Source organism: Eptesicus fuscus, chromosome 16 (assembly GCF_027574615.1).
Source record: "Eptesicus fuscus isolate TK198812 chromosome 16, DD_ASM_mEF_20220401, whole genome shotgun sequence".
In the NCBI taxonomy this organism is placed as follows: domain Eukaryota; kingdom Metazoa; phylum Chordata; class Mammalia; order Chiroptera; family Vespertilionidae; genus Eptesicus; species Eptesicus fuscus.
In genome coordinates this window covers 59119486-59141586 of record NC_072488.1, presented here as the reverse complement: position 1 = coordinate 59141586, position 22101 = coordinate 59119486, and the positions used below count along the sequence as shown (strand labels likewise).

At 45.8% G+C, this 22101-nt stretch overlaps 1 protein-coding gene across 4 annotated transcripts in view; it reads right to left on the bottom strand.

Annotated features, from left to right (window-relative positions):
* NCAPH (non-SMC condensin I complex subunit H) overlaps window positions 1–21376 on the bottom strand; it is a 35900-nt gene extending 14524 nt beyond the window's left edge. The window contains exons 1-12 of one of the 4 annotated variants that reach the window (XM_008156489.3): window positions 21352–21376; window positions 14713–14929; window positions 14466–14556; window positions 13689–13781; window positions 13224–13362; window positions 12691–12815; window positions 9164–9353; window positions 8185–8276; window positions 7242–7447; window positions 2766–2914; window positions 1171–1277; window positions 713–835 (exon numbers count right to left, since the gene is read on the bottom strand). In XM_008156489.3, coding sequence (XP_008154711.2) covers window positions 713–835; window positions 1171–1277; window positions 2766–2914; window positions 7242–7447; window positions 8185–8276; window positions 9164–9353; window positions 12691–12815; window positions 13224–13362; window positions 13689–13781; window positions 14466–14556; window positions 14713–14929; window positions 21352–21370 — 1551 coding nt within the window. In that variant the 5' untranslated portion in view covers window positions 21371–21376. Of the gene's footprint in view, window positions 1–712; window positions 836–1170; window positions 1278–2765; window positions 2915–7241; window positions 7448–8184; window positions 8277–9163; window positions 9354–12690; window positions 12816–13223; window positions 13363–13688; window positions 13782–14465; window positions 14557–14712; window positions 14930–20667; window positions 20821–20857; window positions 21123–21351 lie in introns of those variants that run through there. The other 3 variants (XM_028132615.2, XM_054728432.1, XM_028132616.2) reach the window with 3 other exon arrangements.
* Window positions 21377–22101: the final 725 nt, after the last annotated feature.

Here is a 22101-nt window from a genome sequence, read left to right as displayed (position 1 = left end):
CAACCAGGAATGCAAATGAGCAGAAGGCCCCAATCAAATGGAACTTGGCATGAACCACTGTCTGGTCACCCTGGAGACAGGGACATGCACTTGCTCCTAGCATTGCCAGAGGAACCAGAGGCAAAGGAAGTGAACAGTAACCGGGGTACAGCACCAGATAGTCTCAAATGTTCATCCTGACAGTCATAGAAGCAACCCGGACCGCTTGTGCAGTTCTAGAAACTCCCGAAAGACTGCACAGTCAGGTGCTTGGCACCTCCATTACCCAATGGGTCACAGTCAGCTCCCGTCTACACCTTGCTTGTGGGAGGGCTCTTGGGCTAGGGAAAGCCCCCAGCTAGTGAATCCACAACATCAATGAGAACATGAAAGAACCCAGAAACAACTCACATCTTATACAAACCTCAACAAAAGATTCTGTTTATCGCCCCCTAGCATTTCAACATATAGGGCTGTGTATAGTCTTCCAACCAGGAGAGCCATTTCCTAAACGTTAGTGTCCATCATCTCCCTATGAGCTTTTCCCTTCAGCTCTGCCTCTCCCCCCTGGATCTTCAAGTAACTTCTCTTAGTTAACACACTTTCCTGCTCATGCTCTCTCGCCTTTTCCTCGAAGGCACAGCCTGACAGTCAACAATACCAGCCACTGGACACCTCCAATGCCATAAACAGGTTCAACAGCAGCCTTGGGGAAACAAAAAACCAGCCTTACCCTGGTGCCCGGTTTGAGGTGCAGCTGAGCCAGATGATCAGCCTCATAGTGGAAGTCTGTAGGAAGAGTGGTGGCTCTCCAGTTCTGGTTCTCCAAAGTAGACTTGGTCAGAATAGTAGCAGCCTATTAATTAAAAAAAAAAAAAAGTGCTTTCTAGGCATCTTTAATAAAAATGGTCAACACCCATTCTTTTTTAGAAGAAACTTGGGTATAGGCAGCACTAGTCTGCCATCCAGAATCCCCAACAACTTTGCTAGACATTATTCATATTCTAAACTTTATCCTTCTGCCACTGAACTTGGGACAATTTCTCAATTCCTCTAAGAATCGAGGGACAATAAAGCCATCTGTTTAAAAGTTAAATTTATAATTAATTTTTTAAAATCACATCTAAAAGGGAAAAAGGAGTGCAAAGAGTAATTTAAGAAAGCACAAAGGGTAATAAATCCAGCACAAACCTTTGATTTTCCAAAATACACATCAAAGTCAATGTCATCATCAAAGTCTATTTCAAATTCTTTCTTTGTGCTCTTCTTTCTGTTCTCTGATTTCAAGGCAGCATCTTCTGCAGAAATGGACACAGATAGCAACACTGCTCACTTCAGGGGCCTACAATATTTCCGCACCTCACAGGACACACTGGCAGTCTTACCAACTGCACCATAAAGCACTGGGAATGGCAAATCATAGGTCTGATTTTCATCCTTAATTTATAATTTGTGGTTTTGCTACCAAAACACAATAAAAATGTATGCAAATTAATATCTTCTTTTCAAAGAGGGAATGAAAAACCCCCTTCAGAATCCTGCCAAGGGCTGCCTGGTGCAGTAACTCACATGGGCCCCAGAGCCTGGTCATTCCCACCTGCAGCCATTGTTTGAAGCCACGTGGATACTAGAGGGCAGTACCAGGTCAGGAGCCCAGCTCTCCTGACTCATCCCACTCAGAGGACTCAGTTTTATTTATTTATTTATTTATTTATTTATTTATTTATTTATTTCACTTCAATTGCAGGTATTTGTTTTTGTTTGTTTGTTTTGTTTTTTTAATTTCTTTATTGATTAAGGTGTCACATATTTGTCTTCAACCCCCCATTCCCATCCCACACCCCTCCCCACGGATGCCCCAACCCCTGTTGAACTTAACCGTTGGATGGGCTCATATGCATGCACACAAGTCCTTTGGTTGATCTCTCCCCCCTCCCCCCCCCTCCCCTATCCTCCCTCTGAGGCCCCATAGTCCGATCAATGCCTCCTTGTTTCTGGTTCTGTTCTTGTTCCTCAGTCTACGTTGTTCATCATTTCCCCTAGATGAGCGAGATCATGTGTCACTAGAGATATACTTATAAGAACTGAATGTGAGATGAGCAATAATAGTTATGCTGACAGGCAAATGAATCAGTCTGTAGTGAGTTTCTTTCTGGACCAACAGTTCTTTTGAGACCCAATTTCAATGTCCACCAGTTCCCTATGTGTACATGTCAGCACTGACCCCTCAGCTCTGGCTGGTGGACAAATGGTGGTAACGGAGGTCCGACTCCCTCTGGTTTGGTCTCGGCTGGACCCAGGGGCACGGCTTCACCCGGACTCAGGGGCATGTGGCCTCACCCAGACCCAGGGGGCGCGTGGCCTCACCAGGGCCCGGGACCCAGCCTCACCTGGATCCAGGGGCACACGGCCTCACCCGGACCCAGGGACCCAGCCTCACCCGGGTCCAGGGGCGCGTGGCCTCACCCAGACCCAGGGGCGCGTGGCCTCACCCGGGTCCAGGGGCACACGGCCTCACCCGGACCCAGGGGCGCGTGGCCTCACCCGGGCCCAGGGGCGCGTGGCCTCACCCGGACCTGGGTGCGCGAGGCCTCACGAGGCCTCAGTTTTAACTGATCCCTCATCCTAGGCCAGGCCAACTGACTGTCCAAGTGAGAGAGGCTGGCTTGTCTATGTGCATCTGCAGCTGGCCAAAGGCTCAATAGGTCAGGAACTGGCATTTCCCTTCCTCGGCCGACCTGCTGACTGCTGGTCACCTACACTATCTCTTTTCCTGAAGTACATACGTTTGTGTCGGGGTCTGAAGCGCCAATGCTCCGGTCCAGCCCACATCGACATGGTGCGGGGACTGAAATAGGAATATTCTCCAGGTCTCATGGATAGAAGGGGGCACATGGTCCTAATGTCTCCATCCCCGAGGGGAATCATTTCTTCCCTGTAACACACATGAAATAATGTTTTTACAGATACAATCATGTCCACGTCAGCATACAACCATGTACTTACATGTAAAGCAGCATGTGATGCAGTTGAAGGCTCTACCTACCCACCTTTCCACAAATGAGCAACATTTCTAAGTCCAATATAAATACTGCACATCAACAACCCCTTAGTTTTTTCTTCATCAAAGTGTTTTGCCTCTCTTAATTTTATAACAACATGACCAAATCTACACAAGTACTTTCCAAGTGCTTCATAAGCTGGTAGTCTCTCATCCTTTCCTCATCATCCTTCCATAAAGGAGGGCTCCAGTAACCATTGTCATTCCTACTAAAAGTGAAGATGTTACTCTAATTTATGTCCTGCAAATGCTGGGAGGTCCCCTTATAATCTAATTCTCAGACCATCTAGCTTCATGCTTTGCTGTGTGTGAAGTGTCTAACTGGCCAGTCCAGCATGGCAGCTTTGGTTTGATTTTCCACCCTTTCTGTGAATTACCAGACTGTCTGAGGTAGCTTTCTCCTAAAGGCTTCTGACGTCAGCCAGTGTGTGAGTACTGCTCTACTGCCTGCTACAAGGAAGGTTAACAAGGAAACTTCAGAAGGCTTTCTAACCTGTTGTGAGCAATAAGTATAAACCCTTTATATCAAGCATTATAGAATAAGCTAAAAATGTTTTAAAAGGGGACTTCGCCTTTATCTACAGAATCTTTTTTTAAAACCCAGGAAATTGTATTTATATATTTATTGCATAAATACTAATTTTAAAGAATAAAATGTACTAAAAAATGTACATTTCTAGCCTGCAAAAATGCCTGGCCTATGTTATTAAGTAACTGTATGCACTATGAGCTCCAGACGGAGAAAAATGGCTCCAGCAGCATCCCCACACAATTCTCATGAATATTCTTCTGATAAAGCTTAGGTGGTCATCCTGGGAATCACTAGGAGTTGAAAGGCAAAGCTATAAAGAGTGAGCCTGGCCCAGCCGGCATGGCTCAGTAGTTGAGCATCAACCTATGAACCACGAGGTCACGGTACAATTCCCAGTCAGGGCACATGCCTGGATTGCGGGCTCGATCCCCAGTGGGGGGCATGCAGAGACAGCAGATCAATGATTCTCTGCCATCATTGATGTCTCTCTCTCTCCATCTCTGTCCCCCGTTCCCTCTCTCTCTATCTCTCCCCCTCTCCATTCCTCTCTGAAATAATAAAAATGTATTTTTTTAAAAGTGAGTCTGTGGGCCAGGGCTGGACTGAGGACCTGGAGGCTTGAACTCTAGCCATTTACTAGTAACAATTCTTACAGTGCTGTGTGGAGGCAGCCTACTGATCCCCACTCAATAGCTAACCTAACCACAGTCTTTCTCAAAGCTTGCTCCCCCCGCCCCCCGCACTGAACATCTCTAATCCCCTAGAGGAATTCTATTTCTTCTATACTGCCCCCGCTTCCTTCAGCTTAGCACTAGTTAAGTCACTAATATCTTCGGGTTAAAGGTCTCCTCCCATCTGGCTCCTAGCACACACCTCACTCTTGTAGGCATTGGGCAGGCTGTGTTTTGGGCCTGGACCTCGGACAGCGAGCACCTCACCAAGTTATGCCTGTACCACAGAGAGACCAGGAAGAGGGAACACACAGACCTGCTCCTAAACATCGAGCACTTTCTCAGTTGTGTCCTTGTTAACACACACACACCTTTCACACTGTGCACAGCTGTCAGTGATGCCACCTAGGTACAGGTAACGTGGGCAGGCTATACACACACGGGGATTTAATCCAGCATCGCCCCCACCCACCCCACCCTGAAGACCTTTCAGTATGGTGAGGAGTTCTTAGCCGTGGTGCACAGGATGGTCACCCAGGGTGGTCTAAGAAAATGGCAACACATGGCTTGCCTCACAGATTCTCAGCTAAGTGCTCTGAGTGGAAGCTGTCATTCATAGCTCATTACGTGCAGCCAGGATTACATAACCTCCCTGAGCCTGTTTCCACATGTAAAATGAGGCAAATAGAACCTAATTATAGGACTGTTGTGAGGTTTAAGTGAGTACATTTTACATATTATATAGACTATATAAAACAATGCAGGTAAGGGTCCTAGCAGTGTCTGGCTCAAAGCCAGAATAAGGAGCTCAATAAATATCAGATATCACTATAATCATCAAATCCCAACCCTTCGAGAAAAGAAAGCGCCTAAAAGGTGATGTCAGCCCAGCCAGTGTTGTTCAGTGGTTGACCACTGACCTAGGAACCAAAAGGTCACAGGTTTGATTCCATGGTCAAGACACATGCCTGGGTTGCGGGCTCGATCCCCAGTATGGAGCATGCAGGAGGCAGCTGATCGATGATGTTTCTCTCTCTCTCTCATCAATATTTCTATCTTTCTATCCCTCTCCCTTCCTCTCTCTCTAAAAAATAAATAAGTAAGTAAATAATCAATCAATAAAAACATATTTAAAAAAATAAACAGGTGATGCCTCTTACCCGACACCTCATAGCTTCCATGGCAGGATCAGGTCCAATTCAGTTCATTTACTGAGCTCCCAAAATAGGCCAGTTCCATGTAAGGGTATGGGACTTCAAGATGGACAAAACCCTAACTAGAACCTAAGCCCCCACCCCTAATGCATTCACTAGGATGGAGTCTAAGAGTGTGCTCTCGCGTCAGCCTGTGGACTGAAAGGTCCCAGGTTCGATTCCAGTCAAGGGCATGTACCTTGGTTGAGGGCACATCCCCAGTAGGAGATGTGCAGGAAGCAGCTGATCGATGTTTCTCGCTCATCAATGTTTCTAACTCTCTATCCCTCTCCCTTCCTCTCTGTAAAAAGTCAATAAAAATATATTAAAAAAAAAAAGAGTGTGCTCTCTCTGGAGCTAGGGAGAGAAATGGAGACACTTGTTCAAAACAAGTATCTATGGTCCTAACAAAATAACCAAATGAAAGTGAATTTGCTATCATCAATTCCTCGGATGCCACCTCAGTGTTCAGGAACAGTGACAGCTCTTCTTCTCTGACATTTGAAAATGTCCCACTAAGCTGCCTGCCATTTCTCACTTCTTAGAAGATAGGATAGGAACAAGGAACAAATCACAGTTCAACAGCACAAATCAGGCAGCAAGGAGGGTGCTAAAGTGCCAGATGCTGTGTCTCAAGGTACCAAATGTTCAGCGCCTTGATGTCCACTCCAACTTGAAGACATTAATCAGTAGAATCATTTCCCACATGGGCAGACAAAATGAGCTCAAGAAAGCAATGCTCTTGAAGGGATTCTTGCCTCAGTGGGAAATTACACTGGATGACTTCTAAGGTTTTACACATACTCAACCACCTTGGTTGTCCCCAGTCCAGGGTTGCAAAGCTGCTCTTAGAGGCACAGGCGACATCAGAGGGTCTGTTCTACACGTAGGCCCATTCAAGACCTTTAGGGGCCCTCAGCACTATAGGATTTTATGAGATCCTGCTTCCAAATTATATTCAAAGTTTAAATAATACTAATTTGTTAAGTACATATAATAAAGGCCAAGAAAGTTCTGATTTTCTTAGATGGTTACTAAAGTAATAAATGACTACAGACCAATTTTACCCGCCCCATATGCTCAATGATATCTACCTATTGAGTTTCCCCTGCTCTGCTTGTCCCCAGTAACCCAACACTGACCAGCCCCACTTTGCCTGGTCCTTCAGGCAGGGACCACATTTTTTCTGTAAGCAACACATTAGCCTGTTTCCATCTATAACAATAGAGAGCAATTTAGCCAAAAGCTGGACCAGTTGCAGTGTGCGGAAAGGGGGCACCCTCCATGCTACCAAATGCAAGTGCTACCAATAGCCACCACTGAAGTAGCTACTATATTCCCGCTACTTTCCCCCAGCACTTTACCTATTTTAGTTCTATCCTTACAAACTCCTGCGATGTCGCGGTTTTTTTTAATCCTCACCTGAGGCTATGTTTACTAATTTTAGAGAGAGGAAAGGACAGAGAGAAAAACATCAATTAGTTGCCTGCTCTGACTAAGGATCAAACCCGAAACCCAGGTAAGTGCCCTGACCGGGAATGGAATCTGCAACCTTTTGGTCTATGGGATGATGCACAACCAACTGAGCCACCTGGCCAAGGCTGCAATGTCAGTTTTATAACCAATTAAGTAGCTGAGGTGACATTCAAAGGCAGGTATGATTCCACTGTGAGTCAGGTGGCTCCACCTGTATAGACAACATGGCCCAGCAGCCCAGCTATCCAAAGAGATGGAATGAGACTGTCCCAGAAGGAAATCCGGGGAAACTCCCATGGGAACATTCTCCATGGCCCTGAGAGCCTTACTGGCAGCTTTGACTATGGCAGGGGTCCTTCCAGCTCCTGAACTCTGCATGATCCCCAGAGGCGGTGTGGTCCGGTTCGTCGTTGGCATCAAAGTCATCCTCCAGAGGCCCATCAAGGACGTCCCCGCCATCACTGTCCTCTATCTCAGCGTTGATGTCAAATACCTGATCATTCTTCTTGAACTTGTCTACCAGGGCTGACACAGACTAGAGGAACAAAGAGAGAGTTCTCATTCTGGTGACCACGGTCAATGCTGGAGGAATTCCTCCCCCGCTCCCCAGAGCCAATGTTCTCATAACAGAAAAGCGTGGAGGAAGTTTATATTGTGCAGTACAGAATGGAGCTGTACTGTCTTTTGTAAAATGTGAAACAGGACTCCACATCATTAGCTACATGTTTAGAGAAAAGAGTTGTCCATGGAGACCATTTGTTTTGGAAGTTGTAGTAAGTAGGCTAAAGGGGCCTGGCTAAAAATACACAGAGGAAAGCTTTACACGTGACAATTTCTCGGGAAACTCTGTGCCAAGGGTCTCAATCTCAAAGAGCAGGAAATTCCTCGAGCTTGACAGCTGTCCAAGAGACCAATGGCCATGGCATAACTATGTTCAAGAGTAAATCTGATAGAAACGTGTACCCAGAAATGGCAGGGCTGCCTCGTGCAAGGAGAACACAAAGTCGGTCCCAGAATTCACCCACCTGTCCACTGGTCTTGCTGGATCTCACAACCCCACTCCTAGCTCCTCCGGATGTTCCCAGGTTTTAGTCCCAACAAAAGTGCCAAAGGGGAAAAAAAAAAGTGCCAAAGGAAATGTTTTCTCTACTTGTGGCTAAATAAAAGTAATGCCACAGTTTCCCATTGGGCAGAACTAATCTCAGACTGTCTCACTGAAACCACAGGTGCTGGAGAAATGCCCAAAGCCCTAAAAAGTCCAAGGGTCCACACCTCATTATGTGTCTCGCTGTCCCATTTTGTGAACTGGAAGCCAGCCAAGGAAGGGCAGATCTGGCGGTCCTCCGTACACTGCTCCAGGAGTGCTGGAGAGGACAGGGAGAGCACAGAAGGTTAAGGTGAGAAGAGCCCGCTCCCCACTCCCAGAAGGATCAGAGCAGCAGGATGTCGAGGGAGGCACAGTCACCAGGCAGAGAGAATGGCTGTTCTCTGGGAGAGGCAGATACGCAGGCACCCCCACTGAAAGGCAAGCTGCTCACGAGCATTCCAACGATTAGTAAAACCCTTGAGCAGAAACCTGAAGCACATACATGTGACTATGAAACAGATCCCATGCCTTTCGCTATAGTCGGGAAATGAAAACCCCTCCCTTAGAGCGTGCTCAGTACACAGCGCCCCATCATGTCATTTCAGTCCCAAACTACAGATTACTGCCTCCCAGGATTAGAGCCCCACTGGAGCACATAAACTTGGAAAACAGATTGTTAGTACAAAACTGTTCTACTTAACAAATCTGGGAGAAGACTAAAAGAGGAGAAAGCACTAGGGGCGCGTGGAGGGAGAGGACAGGATGGGGGTTAAAATCCTTGCCAAGCCAGCATAAGAGGCTGACAACAGGGCAGTCTGTTCTCAGACTACCACAGAGCCATCTGTGAGCAGTTCCCAATGCCCCCTTCTTTGCAGGTTGTCTCCCCCCTCCGCCCTCCATTGCAATATGTGACTATGAGAACTGGCTGCTATGGGGCACCTGAGGGACTGGCACACCCAGGCCGAGAACAGGAGAACACTAGAAACTACTGTTTCAGACTCCCCATGCTTCAGAAAGTGGGAAAGTCAGTTTCACCAAATAGGGTGCCCAATCTGGCACTCCAGACGAATCTTCCCGAGAGCACCAGGCGCTTTCTACACCCCAGGGTTATAAGAATCATCTCCAATGACTGACATCTCAGTGAAAGGCATTGTGTGGACTTACCTTTTAAATCTGTCATTTCTACCCAATCTAAATCTGGCATCTCAGGGGGCCCTGCACTGGAGAGGGTCTGGACATCCGAAGGGAAAAGCAGCTCGCTTCTGTAGTCGTGGCAGTGGAGGGTGGAGAGAAACACGCCTGCTGTGCTGCACTCATCAAACGAGGCTGCAGTCTTCTGAAACAGGGGATCAATCTGAGCACAAACACAGGGAACCCAAGGTTATGGAAAGGAGCCAAAGGAAATATCAAATCCATTCACTGGGCCTGCTCATCACGGCTGCACACACTGGACTGAAATGTCTCTGCACATAATCAAAAGTGGATGGGATCCTAGCTGGTTTGGTTCAGTGGAGTGTCGGCCTGCAGACTGAAGGGTCCTGGGTTCAATTCCAGTCAGGGGCACATACCTCAGTTGCAGGCTCCAGGGCACATGCAGGAGGCAACTAATCGATGTTTCTCTCACATCAATGTTTCTCTCTGTCTTTCCCTCTCTCTTCTACTCTCTCTAAAAATCAATAGAAAAATACCCTCAGGTGAGGATTTAAAAAAAATTGTTGAAAAAAGATATATAATAAAATAATTAAAAAAAAAAAAGTGGATGGGGCTTTCTAACTGATCAGGCAAAGGCCCATCCCAACAGATACCAGTTCAAAAGAAAGGCTGTATGTAGTCAAATAAATAAATAGATGCCACTCAAGTACATAGCACATGATCGCAACCTTATAACACATCAACAAACACATTTGTTACAACCTGAACAGTAACCTTATGTTGGTCTCTTTTCCTAAGTCACCATTTTTAATGCTTTTTTAAAATACATTTTTATTGATTTCAGAGAGGAACGGAGAGGCAAGAGAAAAAGAAACATCAATGACGAGAGAGAATCATTGATCGGCTGCCTCCTGCATGCCCCGCATTGGGGATGGAGCCCGCAACCTGGGCATGTGCCAAGACCAAGAATCGAACAGTGAATAATACAAAAAGAATCGAACAGTGACCTCCTGGTCCATAGATCAGCGCTCAACCACTGAGCTACGATGGCCAGGCTCCATTCCCTTAATTCTAAGTGCCTCTCTGACAATCACCTCCCACCTGTATAGCCTAGAGGTGATGTCTCCAACAAGTTTGATCCCACCAGGCCTTACAACTACTGGTCAAATTACTTTACACTCACAAAGTAAAATAGGTTTTATTTATTTACCCATTACTTTACCTACCTTCCCAGCTAAAATTCCATAAGCAATGATTGTGACCACTCCCATGCACATGCTCTTAACTCCAGCCTCTTTCTGTGTCACATTCATTCAGCTAAACACAATCCTTTGTTAAATACAATTTTCTGCCTACTCCATGCTTGCACCCACATAGCTTATCATGATGAAACAAAGCATGCTGACTGACCTCACTTCAAATCCATCAAATGGACCCTAAGTATTGTCTGGCAAGCAAACTGTATTTCCCTAGTCCATGTTCTTACCACCACCCCCAGGTGACTCTTTCCTTCCTACCTTTTTCTCTCCTCAAACCTCTTAACACTTTCTTCCTCCACACTCTCTGTCAGTTGATGATGTGGCTTCCTATTTCAATTGGGGTTGGGGGAGGAGATGGACACTCAACCAGAAGAGAATGTCCCATCTCCCATTGGTGTTGGGCTCCTCAGCCCAGCCCCATCAATGCTGTCCATCCCCTTCCCTTCTCCCACATTCAAGGATGCCATGCTAGCATTTCTCTGTTCTTTTCTGCATTGTCAGTAATTCCTTCTCCACTAGATTGTTGCCATCAAGAAGCAAACATGCTGTTAATTCTCCCATTTAAAAAAATACAAAACTTCCAGATCTTACTTTCCCCTCCATTTACCTATCCATTACTCTTTAAAACAACAGCCTATATCAGTTTCTATTTGTTTCCCCCCATTTGTTATGAAAAATTTCACACCTACAAGAATTCTGAAAAAGTAGTATGAACTTCCACTTAACTTTTACCTACATTCCCCAATGGGTAACATTTTGCATATTGCCTTTCTCTTCCTCCCTCCCCGCCCACAACAGAACTTTTTTTGAAAGAAGAGATCATGACACTCATTCTACTTCTCTGCCAGTTATTAAGCTACTACTGCCTCTCAACTCCAAAACTACCTTCTATTCTCTGATGCTGGGTCTGTGGCCATATTCTGGCTTTGCCAGCAGCTTGCTGTTGGGATCCACCAATAGGGGGCACTAGAGAGAGAGTGCAGGGCTAGAGGGAGAAAGGACTTCTTTCTGCAAGCCTCCTATTTGTCACCCAGCAGTGCTTCTTCATTCCAGATGTGACAGGTCCTACCTGTAACAGTAGCTGCATTCAATCTACCTTTTCTCACTCAAAGAACCAGCCCCACTGTGTGCCTCAGACACCAGCACCAACCAGCAAGCCCTTTGGGTCCTTGGCCCACGAGCCCTTCTTCCAAATTCAGGGACACCAGCACAGCCAAGAAGTTTCCCTTTCTTGGAGGCTTGAGCTTCAGTTCCACAGGGCCCCCTCCAAGCTCATTAGAAGCTTCAGGTTGCCAGATGTAACGTGGCTCATCATTCCCACCTCCCTGAAACTCCAATGCTCCCTCATTTGGATACCACACTCTCCTGGCTTTCCTCCTACCTACTGGAGGTTTTCCCTTCAGCTTACTGAACTCTTAAAATTGGGGCATCCCCCAAGGCTCAGTCCTTCTTCCACATGCACACATCCCCTTGGTGATCAAGTCCAGTCTCGTGACCTTAATTACCATTTATGAATGTCATGGAGATAACAAAGAAGTAATCTAGTCCATTGTTGGTGGGAAAGTAAGTTGGTACAAACTTTTTTTGAGGGCAGTGGAAATTCCCTCAGAATTTTCTTATACATATACTCCCAGAAGAGTGCAAAGATGATATGTACAAAAATGTTCATAGAAGTATTGTTTTTAATAGCAAATTTAAAAAAATATTCTGGCAACACTTGTTTGCTTCAAATTAACTGTGATAATTATAAATGAAGCTCCAACACCATTCCTGTAAGCAGATTCCTTAAGTTTGCCAAGTTGTATTGGCTACTTAGAGCAAGGACTCTGGAGCAGACCACTTAGCTTCCCATCCAGGTTTACAGACTAGCTGTGCCATCTTGGGCAAGTTACTTAACAGCCCTGCACCTCAATCACCTCTTCATAAAATGTAGCAAGGATGTTATAAGGATTAAATAAGTTAACACTGGTCACACACTCAGGGCAGCACAATGTGCCTAGCAAGTACAGAATAAATGTTCACTAATGCCAGCATTGCTGCATGTACTAAGAAATGTTTTAATCAGATTTCTCGGTAATTTGCCATCTTCAGTCATTCTGAAACACTGAGGGAAAGCAGGGACTTGCCCATCAGTCTTACTGGAAGGCTAAAGGATGACACTGAAGAGACCTGTTGAATATTTTACCTCCTTGAGACCTAAACAAGCACAAACCAGCAAGACAGGCTCAGCACCCACGTCTCAAATGAGTCAGAGACCACACTGTGCACACGGCTCCTCACCTCACACTTCCGATCCGCCTCGGAGACATTGATGTTGTTTATATTCTGCTCGATGGTTTTGTGCGAGTGCTTCTTCTTGGGCTTTGGAGCCTTTTTAGTAGTTCCTGTTTCAGTCACACTTCCATCTAAAGAAGGAATAAGTCTGTGTACTGCAAGGATTGCTTTGGCGGGTGCAACTGAACTTCAAGTTCCTCAAAACTCTAAAGACTGTGACAAACACATGCCATTCTCTCACAGCAACAGGCACATCTAATCTGCAGCTGAAGGAGAAACCAAACTACTCAATTAAGCTTCTAAGACAGGTCAATTTCCAAAGACCCACAAATCAGAAGTTCCCTAGGGAACTGGTGATGTTCACTCAATCAGGCCTAAATAAAATCTAATGCTTCTCAAGACAAATCGGAAAATGTCCGTGTCTTCACAAGATGAGATAACTGATTTCGTGTGACTTCATTCCAATGTATTACTCACATAACAACCTGCCACACCCTCTAAGAAGCCCTTACCTTAAATCCAGATCCTCACACACGTACCTGCAGCATGGCTCTCTGCCTCTTCTGGAGATGGTGCATCTTTGCCCAGCCCCCCAAGGACTCTGTACACATCAGCGTGGACAGCATCCACACGCACAGCATAGATCTTGGTGCTGGCATCCAGAGTGCCCGCAGCCACCTAATCAGACAAGCAGAGCTGTACTCGTGGGGATATATAAAAAGGTTGTGCTGAACAGGCAAAACACAGCAATCTTCATAAAATATTTACTTGTCCTTATGAAAAAAGTGACAAAGATCCTTAAGACTGACAGGGATTAGACAACATAACAGAAAGATAGCTTTTCTACATTTCGTCAGTTAAGGAAAAGAAGGTAAAGTAGTTAATAATATGTCTTAAACAAGGGAGAATCTCATGTGTTTGTAGAATTTAATGATTGTGCTATACTAAGTATCAGAAATACTCATCATTAATTCAGATGCAAGAGAAGGTAATATCCTCCTTACTTTAAAGTTGGTCAGTTCGGTGTCTTTCTGTTTAAGAATTTCTGACATGAAATCAATCAAGTGCAAGCCAAAAGCATTCTTGGTAGTGATTTTCTAGAAAGAGAAAATTGCAGAAACATTTGTTATTTATAGCAGAGGTTCACATAAATGATGCTACCCTACGAGGTAGCTAAGTTTTTAAACAGGGATATCCCACATATTCCCACAGATATCAATTTCCACAAACACTCGAGACACAGCTAATACATATGTGTCCCTCCTCATTCTCAAGTCCTAGAGAGTCACAGCACATGACTCCTGAGTGCTCACTGTGCAGGACCTGTTCTTAATACTGCACACAAAGGGACCCCATCACCCTTAGAACAACTCTATGAGCAGGCACTATTCTCATTCTCATTTTACAGAGGACCCCGCAGCAAAATGGTTGAGTGACTTGCCAAGGCCACACAGCTTGTAAGTGGCAGAGACAGGATTCCAATTCAAGTGAGCTCTAAAGCTCACATTAGCTCCACAACTCTACTATCTGCTCCAGAGCCCACACTATTATCCCCTAAGCCATGCTGATATACTGCAGGTGACAGGCAACCTGTCAGAAGGTACACCAAAGGTATATAAGAAACAGTAAAACCATAATGAAAGCACCAACACTAAGAGGAGTCGCTGGAGAATAGACATACACAGTTATTATGGATCATGCATTCTCCATAGAATCAAGGCTAGATTTCCCTGGTGCTCAAGCTGCAGAAGCTTCACTGATAAACCCCAGCAGATACTCACGTTTTCAGTGGATAGTTTGATACAGGTGGAATAATGCTCTGTAATCTGTGTGTTTGTAAACTTCGGAATTGTAGCTGAAATGTCAATATTCCTAAATGAAAAACAAAAAATAAAAAACTCTGGCGTGGATCCATGATGCTGTAACTTTTCAAAATCAAGACCCAGAATGCTCGAGGTAGTGTGGAGATGCCAGGCCCATGCACCCATGCCAGGTGCTACCCTACGAGGTAGCCCAGAACACACTCACCGACTGGAGGGGGAGGCCAGCAGACGGGGCGAATCTATGCTGAACTGTAGCTCAAAGGCCCGGGAGCGCCTCCGCTGCAGACGCTCCTTTTCATCGTCATTCTGAGGGAAGTCTTCAAGAACTGGGGTGCCAGGAGTGTTGAGAGGGGCCTTCTTAGGTGGGGGCATCGAGAACACCCGTTTTGACGGTGAGGCATTGAGGGAGTGTCCACGGGTCTCTGAAGAACAGTGATTCATTGTGGTTCACAGTGATGGGACAAAACACTTGCTCAAGAACCTTCAACAGAATGTTTCCTAGATCTAAAGGGGGCTTGGGGCCCATCACAAGGTGGAAGTTCACTGCACAATGCCCACCAAGATCGCTGCCAACTCTAAGAGTCTATGGCTAGAACCTCTTTAGCATGCTTTTCTTGGGGAATGAGGGGTTGCTGATGCTTCCTTCCCCATGGGACAAATATCCACTATGTGAACCTCCAGCACTTTTGGGATATAAAGATGGGTTAAGAGAAAGTTGCTGCCTCTGATAAGCTCACAAACTAACAGAACAACAGACACATATAAGCATACTCCCAGGGGAGAGAAACAGATGCTGAAATAAGGGTGAGAAATGGGCTATCAAGTCAGATATAAGCCAGGTTATAATCCCAATAGAACACAGAGAATAAACAACACAAATGTGTAAAATAAATATAACGTGCCAAAGAATCACCCACAGATTGCTCGCTAACTGCAAAGGGAAAGATGGTTCTAACAACAAAAGGTCTAGCAGTCACCACGTTAACCAAACATTCAATGTAGCCTCTCTAAAAATGAGACAGCCTGACTGTCTCATCTCCTGATTGGACAAAATATGAAACTCACATCACCCATAAAATATTTTTGCCAAAGATGGGGAACCTAAATGTAACTAAGATTTTAGATCTAACTTCCATTTTATAAGAAATATAGGAGCAGAGGAGCAAGTTAAATATCACAAGGAAACATTCAGACAAATCCAGAATGTGGGATAGTTTACAAGACAACTGACTTAGTCTCTTAAAGAAATCAGTGTCAAAAAAAAAAAAAGAAAAAATGCAGGTGGGAGGAAGGAGGGGTCTTCTCAATCAAAAGAAACCGAAGAGGCATACAAAACAAACAAGCAAAAGTCTTAACTTTCAGCCAATCCTTGGTCAAACAAAAAAATCAGCTAGAAACATTTTGGGGACAAAAAGGGAAATTTGGAATACAATCTGAATTATGAGATAACACTGACTTTAAAAAATAATTTTTATTTTCTTACATGTGATAATGATTATTATGGTATGTAGAAGAATATCTTTACTTTTAGGAGATGCATGAGAAACAATTTAGAGGTGATATAACATGATGTCTACAACTTTCATCTGAATCAGTCAAAAATATGTGTATGTAAGGGGGGGGGGCTAAAGTAAGTTTGGCCAATTAGCAATTGTTGGATCTAGGTACTGAGTATAAGCTGTTTATTGTCTTGGCCTTTCAATGTCCCTGTGTTTTAAACATTTTCATACAAGAAGTCAGAAAATAGATGGCATGCTGTATGACCATAAACATGTGGAGAAAAGTAAAGCCTGGAAGGAGGACTTGGGAATGGAGGTAGAGGCCTGTTTAAATACAGTGGTTAGGAGAGGCTTCACTAAGAAGGAAGCCTCAGAATCAAGACCGCAGAGATATTTGGGGGAAGCTACACCGAGGCAGAGGGAACTGCAAGCACAGAGGCTGGAATATGCCTGGCATGTCTGAGGGGCCATGTGGTTAAAGTGGAGTGAGAGAGGATGGGGTCAGGCTCTCCAGGGCCTGGTAGAGCAGAGACACCAAGTCAGGATAAGGGAAGGACAGCTGACGGGGGTGTAGAGCCTTATTCACAGGCCACTGAAAAGATTGTGGCTTTCAGGTGGAGTGAGAAGGGAAGTAATTGGACAATGGTGAGAAGAGAAATAAAGTGATCTAACTTCTGCTTCAAGAAGATCACAATGGCTGTTGTGATGAAAACTGACTGAAAAGGGAGCAGAATTGACAAGCAGAAAGACAGATTAGGGGGCAACCACCAATAACTCGGTATGATGCAATTCTCATCTCCCAGTGTAATCACAATTGTCCCGATAGAGGGAAACAGAGTCAGAGGAGATGTGAGGACATAAGCAAGACTGATGGGAGGGAGGAACCCCTAGCCAAGGAATGTAGGCAGCCTCCAAAAGTTGAAAAGGCACAGAAACAGATTTTCCACTAAAGCCTCCAGAATGAATGCAACCCTGCTGACACCTTGATTTTAGACTTGAGTCCAGAACTGCAAGAGAATACATTTGTGTCGTTATACACCACCTCTCTATTCCCTTCCTCACCAGGTCCAATCACTTCCCTGTTCACCACACATGAGAGAAATGATGGTGGCTCAGAGAGGTGGCATGGAAGTGGTAAGAAGTAGTCAGACACTGAATATAGTCTCAAGACAGAGCCAACATGATCTCCTGATGGATTAAATGTGGGCATGAGAGAAAACAGAAGAATCAAGGATAACTCTACAGTTATCTGAACAACTGATGTAACAGAGTTGCCATGACTGGAAAAAAGAAAGGCTGCAGGCGAAGCATATTTGTGGGGAAAGAAACAAGATCAGGGCTCAGTTCTGGACATGTTGGGCTTAGATGCTCACTAATCATCCACTGGGATAGAGAGCAGATATTTAAGTCTAGAGTTTAGGGAGACGTTCTGAGCTAGGTACATAAATTTGGATATCATAAGCATATATAGGGTATTAAAAGCCATAAGACTAGATGAGAACTTCAATTAAATGAGTACAAATAGAGCAGAAGGTTGAGTCCTAGAATACTTCAAAGGTTTAAAGAGAAGGAAAGAATGAGGAACCAGCAAAAGAGATGGGGAATATGCAACTAACGAGGCAGGGAAAAAACCAGGGGAATGTGGTATGCTACAAGTCAGGTAAAAAACATTTCAGGAGGGAGGAAGGAGTGATGACTATGTCAAATGCAGCTGACAGGTCAAATTAGTTAAGGACTTAAAACTGATCACTGCATTTAGCAACTTATTGATGATCTTGACAAGAGTTTTCCTAGAGTGACAGAGGAAAGAGAAAAAGTCAAAAGAGCAGAGATTCAAGAGTAGATGGAAGAAATTGGAAACAGCAAATGGGACAAGGTTTTCAAGGACTTATGCTGTAAAAGGAAGGAGAGAAATGGGAGGGAGGAAGTTGAAAGGCAAGTGAGGTCAAGAAAGTAATTTTAAGATGGGGGGGAAAATCCCAGGTTGGTAGAAAGAATAAAGCAAAAAGATTGTATTAGTTTCCTATTACAGCTATAACAAATTACCACAGACTTGGTGGTTTAAAATGACACAAATGTATTCTTTTGCAGTTCTAGACTCAAGTCTAAAAAACAAATGTCAGCAGGGTTGCATTCATTTTGGAGGCTTTAGAGAAGAATCTGTTTCTGTGCCTGTTCAGCTTCTAGAGGCCACCTACATTCCTTGGGTTGGGGTCCCTTCCCTCCCATCACTCCAACCTCTTGTTTCTGTCTTCAGCCTCCTTCTTGTAAGAATCATTGTGATTACATTGGGCCCATTCAGATAGTCCAGGATAATCTCCCCATCTCAGGATCCTTAATCACATCTACAAAGTCTTTTACATGTAAGGTAACACATTCACAGGTTCCAGACACCTTGGGGGACATTATTCACAGGGATCATGCAGAAGAAGGGGTAAAAGTTGCTGACCAAAGTATTCAAGCAGTTAGAGGGGTTCCTCTGCTGAGAGCACATAGAACCCATCCACAGCAACGGGAGGGTGGAGAGCACAGGCACAAGTGTGGATAGGGGAGCAGATTCCATGGTGGACTTTGGATGTTCTCTCTCTCTCTCTCTCTCTCTCTCTCTCTCTTTCTCTCTCTCTCTTTCTCTCTCTCTCTTTTAAAGCCTCACCTAAGGATATTTTTTTATTGATTTTTAGAGAGAATGGGAGGGGGAGGAGGGGCAGAGAGAGAAATATCGATGTGAGAGAGACACAGACTGGTTGCCTCCCATAGGGGCCCCGACCCCTCTGGGGATTGAGCCTGCAATGGAGGTACGTGCCCCTGACTGGAATCAAACCCGAGATCCTTTGGTCCACAGGCTGACCTTTTAACGAGCAAAACCATCTTGGGCTGGATGATCTCTTTTGGTTGCTTTTCTTTTCTTAGAAAAATAGGAAGCAAGTGAAAACTGAAAACTCCACAATTAAGTGTAAAGGTTGGGGAAGAGATTTCAGAAGAAAAAGGAAGGAAGGAAATAACCATCTAGGAGAGGAGTGGGTGAATCAGAGAATAAAGCATGACTGCTGAGTGGCCTTAGGGTCCCCTTGGCCATTGGGTACACTGAGCAGAATAGGCAAAGTTGGAATTAACCAGGGTTGTGATTTAATCAAGCAAGTGTAAGAAAGCAAGAAGAGGGCAAGGGGTTGCAGGTGTATAAAAGGGAGTGATTACACTGACTGACCATGGAATGTAAGCTAAGTAAGGAGGGAACAAGGTCATGAGAGAAGTGAGGGACAGTGAAAGAATATTGGATCTGCTGGGTCATCAAAAGATTGTTGGAGTCAGGGAACAAGAGGGAGTGAATTGGAAAGATAGGAGTGGTATTGAGAAACGGGGTCTTAAAATTGAGATTGTAGAGTAGTGCAGCTATTGATAATGACAAGGTCTAGGGTGTGACTATGGTAGTGAGTGCTGAGGCTTATTATGATTGGGAGAAGCAAGATCACTGGAAGAGAGAGATGAGGAAACAGAGATCATGGAAGAATGTTTCCAAATTTAAGAAACAGAAAGCCTGTTTTCAAACCCCAGCTCCATCACTTACTAGCTGGAAAAATTTGAAACATGTACATGCCCAAAGCATTTGCTTCTTCATCCTCTAAATGAGAATAAAAATGTGTATCTCAGATGGTTCAGAATTCATGATATTAAAAAATACATATGTACATTATAGCACATATTTCATAGGAACACATTAAAAATGATACATAATAAACACTGAATTTTTTTGCCCATGTAAGGGGAAGGAAAACGGAGTGGTGATTAGAAATTTTTTTTAAAAGGAAACATACAAGAACTTCACATGTTCCCCTGATAGCTTCCCACAAGCTGAAGAGTGATTAACATAATTCTCAGCTGAGATCAAAACAAAAGAAAAAAAAGTAAAAACAGGAAGGAAGGAGGTAAGAGACATTTTGAGAGACTGAATTAAGAGGGCTTGTGACTATTTAGATGTGGGCACCGCAAGGTAAGGAAGGAGCTGGACTTGGGAGAAGAGAACAGAATAGGAAGCATCGAAGAAGGAATTTGTCTAAGAGGGAGACTCAAGATGGGGATTAGAGGCACACTTCAATTCTTGGAACATTCTCTGATTCTCGCTCTGCTTTTGACATCATGCATCACGGTTACTGAGCTCAAAGAACACTTTCTGCATTCCCTTCCTCACCTCCTACTCATTTTCAGCTCCCTCTAGTCTGACCCCCATCCCCACCACCTTATGATAACTATTACTGATCACCCACAATTTTCAAGTCACCAAATCCAGCACTTTTCAGGCCTCATCTCTCGAGATTCAGCAGCATTTGAAGCAGCTGGCACGCCCGTTTCTTGAAACACTTTTGGCCTCTATAACTTTCTTCTATCCAGCTTCTAAATGTTGGTCCTGTGGTTTTCTCTACAGGCTCTTCACCTGTTCCCATGGTTTTACAATCTATGATGATGATATCCAAATTTATTCCTCAGGCCATGGGCCACTTCCTTGAGCGGCCCTATCACTTCCCCTCAATGGCAATCTCTTATCCAAGTGTTTATCGACCCCTTCCCTCCACCTGACTGCCTCTGAGGTAAGTAATTTATCACGTCTAAAATATAACTCTAAATTCCCAAATGTCTCACCAAGACCTACAGAGGCCCCTGCTCACCTGAGAGACCTGCTCACTGTTTAGTCTCCATGTCCTGCCGGGCACTTCCTGCTAGCCCTTTTCGTTGTTGCATTTGCTCCTCTGCCTGAAACACGTTCCCCAGTCTCTGCTAAGGGCTCAATCCTGATCTAAAGCGCCCCCCTCCCCCGCTATTCTCAATCACAGCACTCGGTCTCGGTCTCGGTCTCACCTGTAAATTATTTCGTTTGTTTATTGTCTGTCTCCCCAACTAGAATACAATAGCCTGGCATCTTACGTGTTCTTTACTGTGTCTCTGCGTCTGGCCCAAAAGGAGCACTCAATATTTGTGGAACGGAAGTAAAATTTAATACAAGCGTGTTAAGCAGACAGCGGTGATCAAGGCGCTTCTAACGCGCCTCCCAGGAAAACGGCCTTTTGAAAGCGGAGACGCCAGCTCGGCGGAGGCACCCCGGGGAGACGGGTTTCCGTCCGCGAACCGAGCGGACGCCCCGAGGCCGCGTCCTGATTGGCGGAGCGCACTCGCCGGCCCTCCCTCCTCCCCTCCCCCCTCCCCCGCGCCAGGCCCCCCCGGCCGACGGAGAGCTAAGGCACCGACTGGGCCGAGAACGCCGCAGTCCCGCTCAGGCCAGACCCCGACCCTGCCCGCGGGACCCTCGCTCGCGCCGGGGCCTTCCCACGGCGCCTCCGCACGCCCGGCCTCACCTGGGCACGGAGGTCCCATCCTGCCCGTCGCGTCTCCTCAACTGCTTTTAAATCGCGCGCCGACACGACGGAGAGCGGTTAACGGCCGCGCTGACGTCACCGGTGGGCGGATCGGAGGCGCGCCTGCGCAGACCGCCGGGTCCGCCGCGAGGGGTGGGGGAGAGCCGCGCTCGGGAGGCGCGGGTGGGACCAGCCCAGGGAGGTGGGGTCCAGGCTCGCGTCCCGTGGGCTGACTGGAGGGGTCCGTGGAGACCCCCGGGACAGGGTGAACTCCCTCCTTTCGAGCACCGGGCGCTGGGGTCCCAGCGTGGAGCAGGGCGGGCGAGGGCTCTGCTTTCCTGGGATTCCCTCCCTGACGGGGAAAGCCGGTTCCCGGGGAACGAGGTTCCTGCCCCTGTGCTGAGAGGGCAGCGCGGGGCCCAGCGGGTGACAGACGGGCGCGGGACGGAGGTGAAGGGAGCCGACCCCGCAACGAGCGTTCCGGGCGGGAAGGACAGATGCACAATGTTTTATGTACCTTTTTTAAAGGCAGGCCTTCGTTTTCAAGTTCTCGTGAAAAGCTTCCTAGTTCTCTCTCTCCAACCCCCTTTTTAAAAAAAAGTTAATGTCGAAAGTGAGGCGGGTCCTAGCCGGTTTTCCCAGTGGGTAGCGCCTGGGCCCGCGGACTGGAGGGTCCCGGGTTCCATTCCTGGTCCAGGGCACCTCCCGGTTGAGGCGCGTGGGGGAGGCAACCAATCGATACGTGTCTCT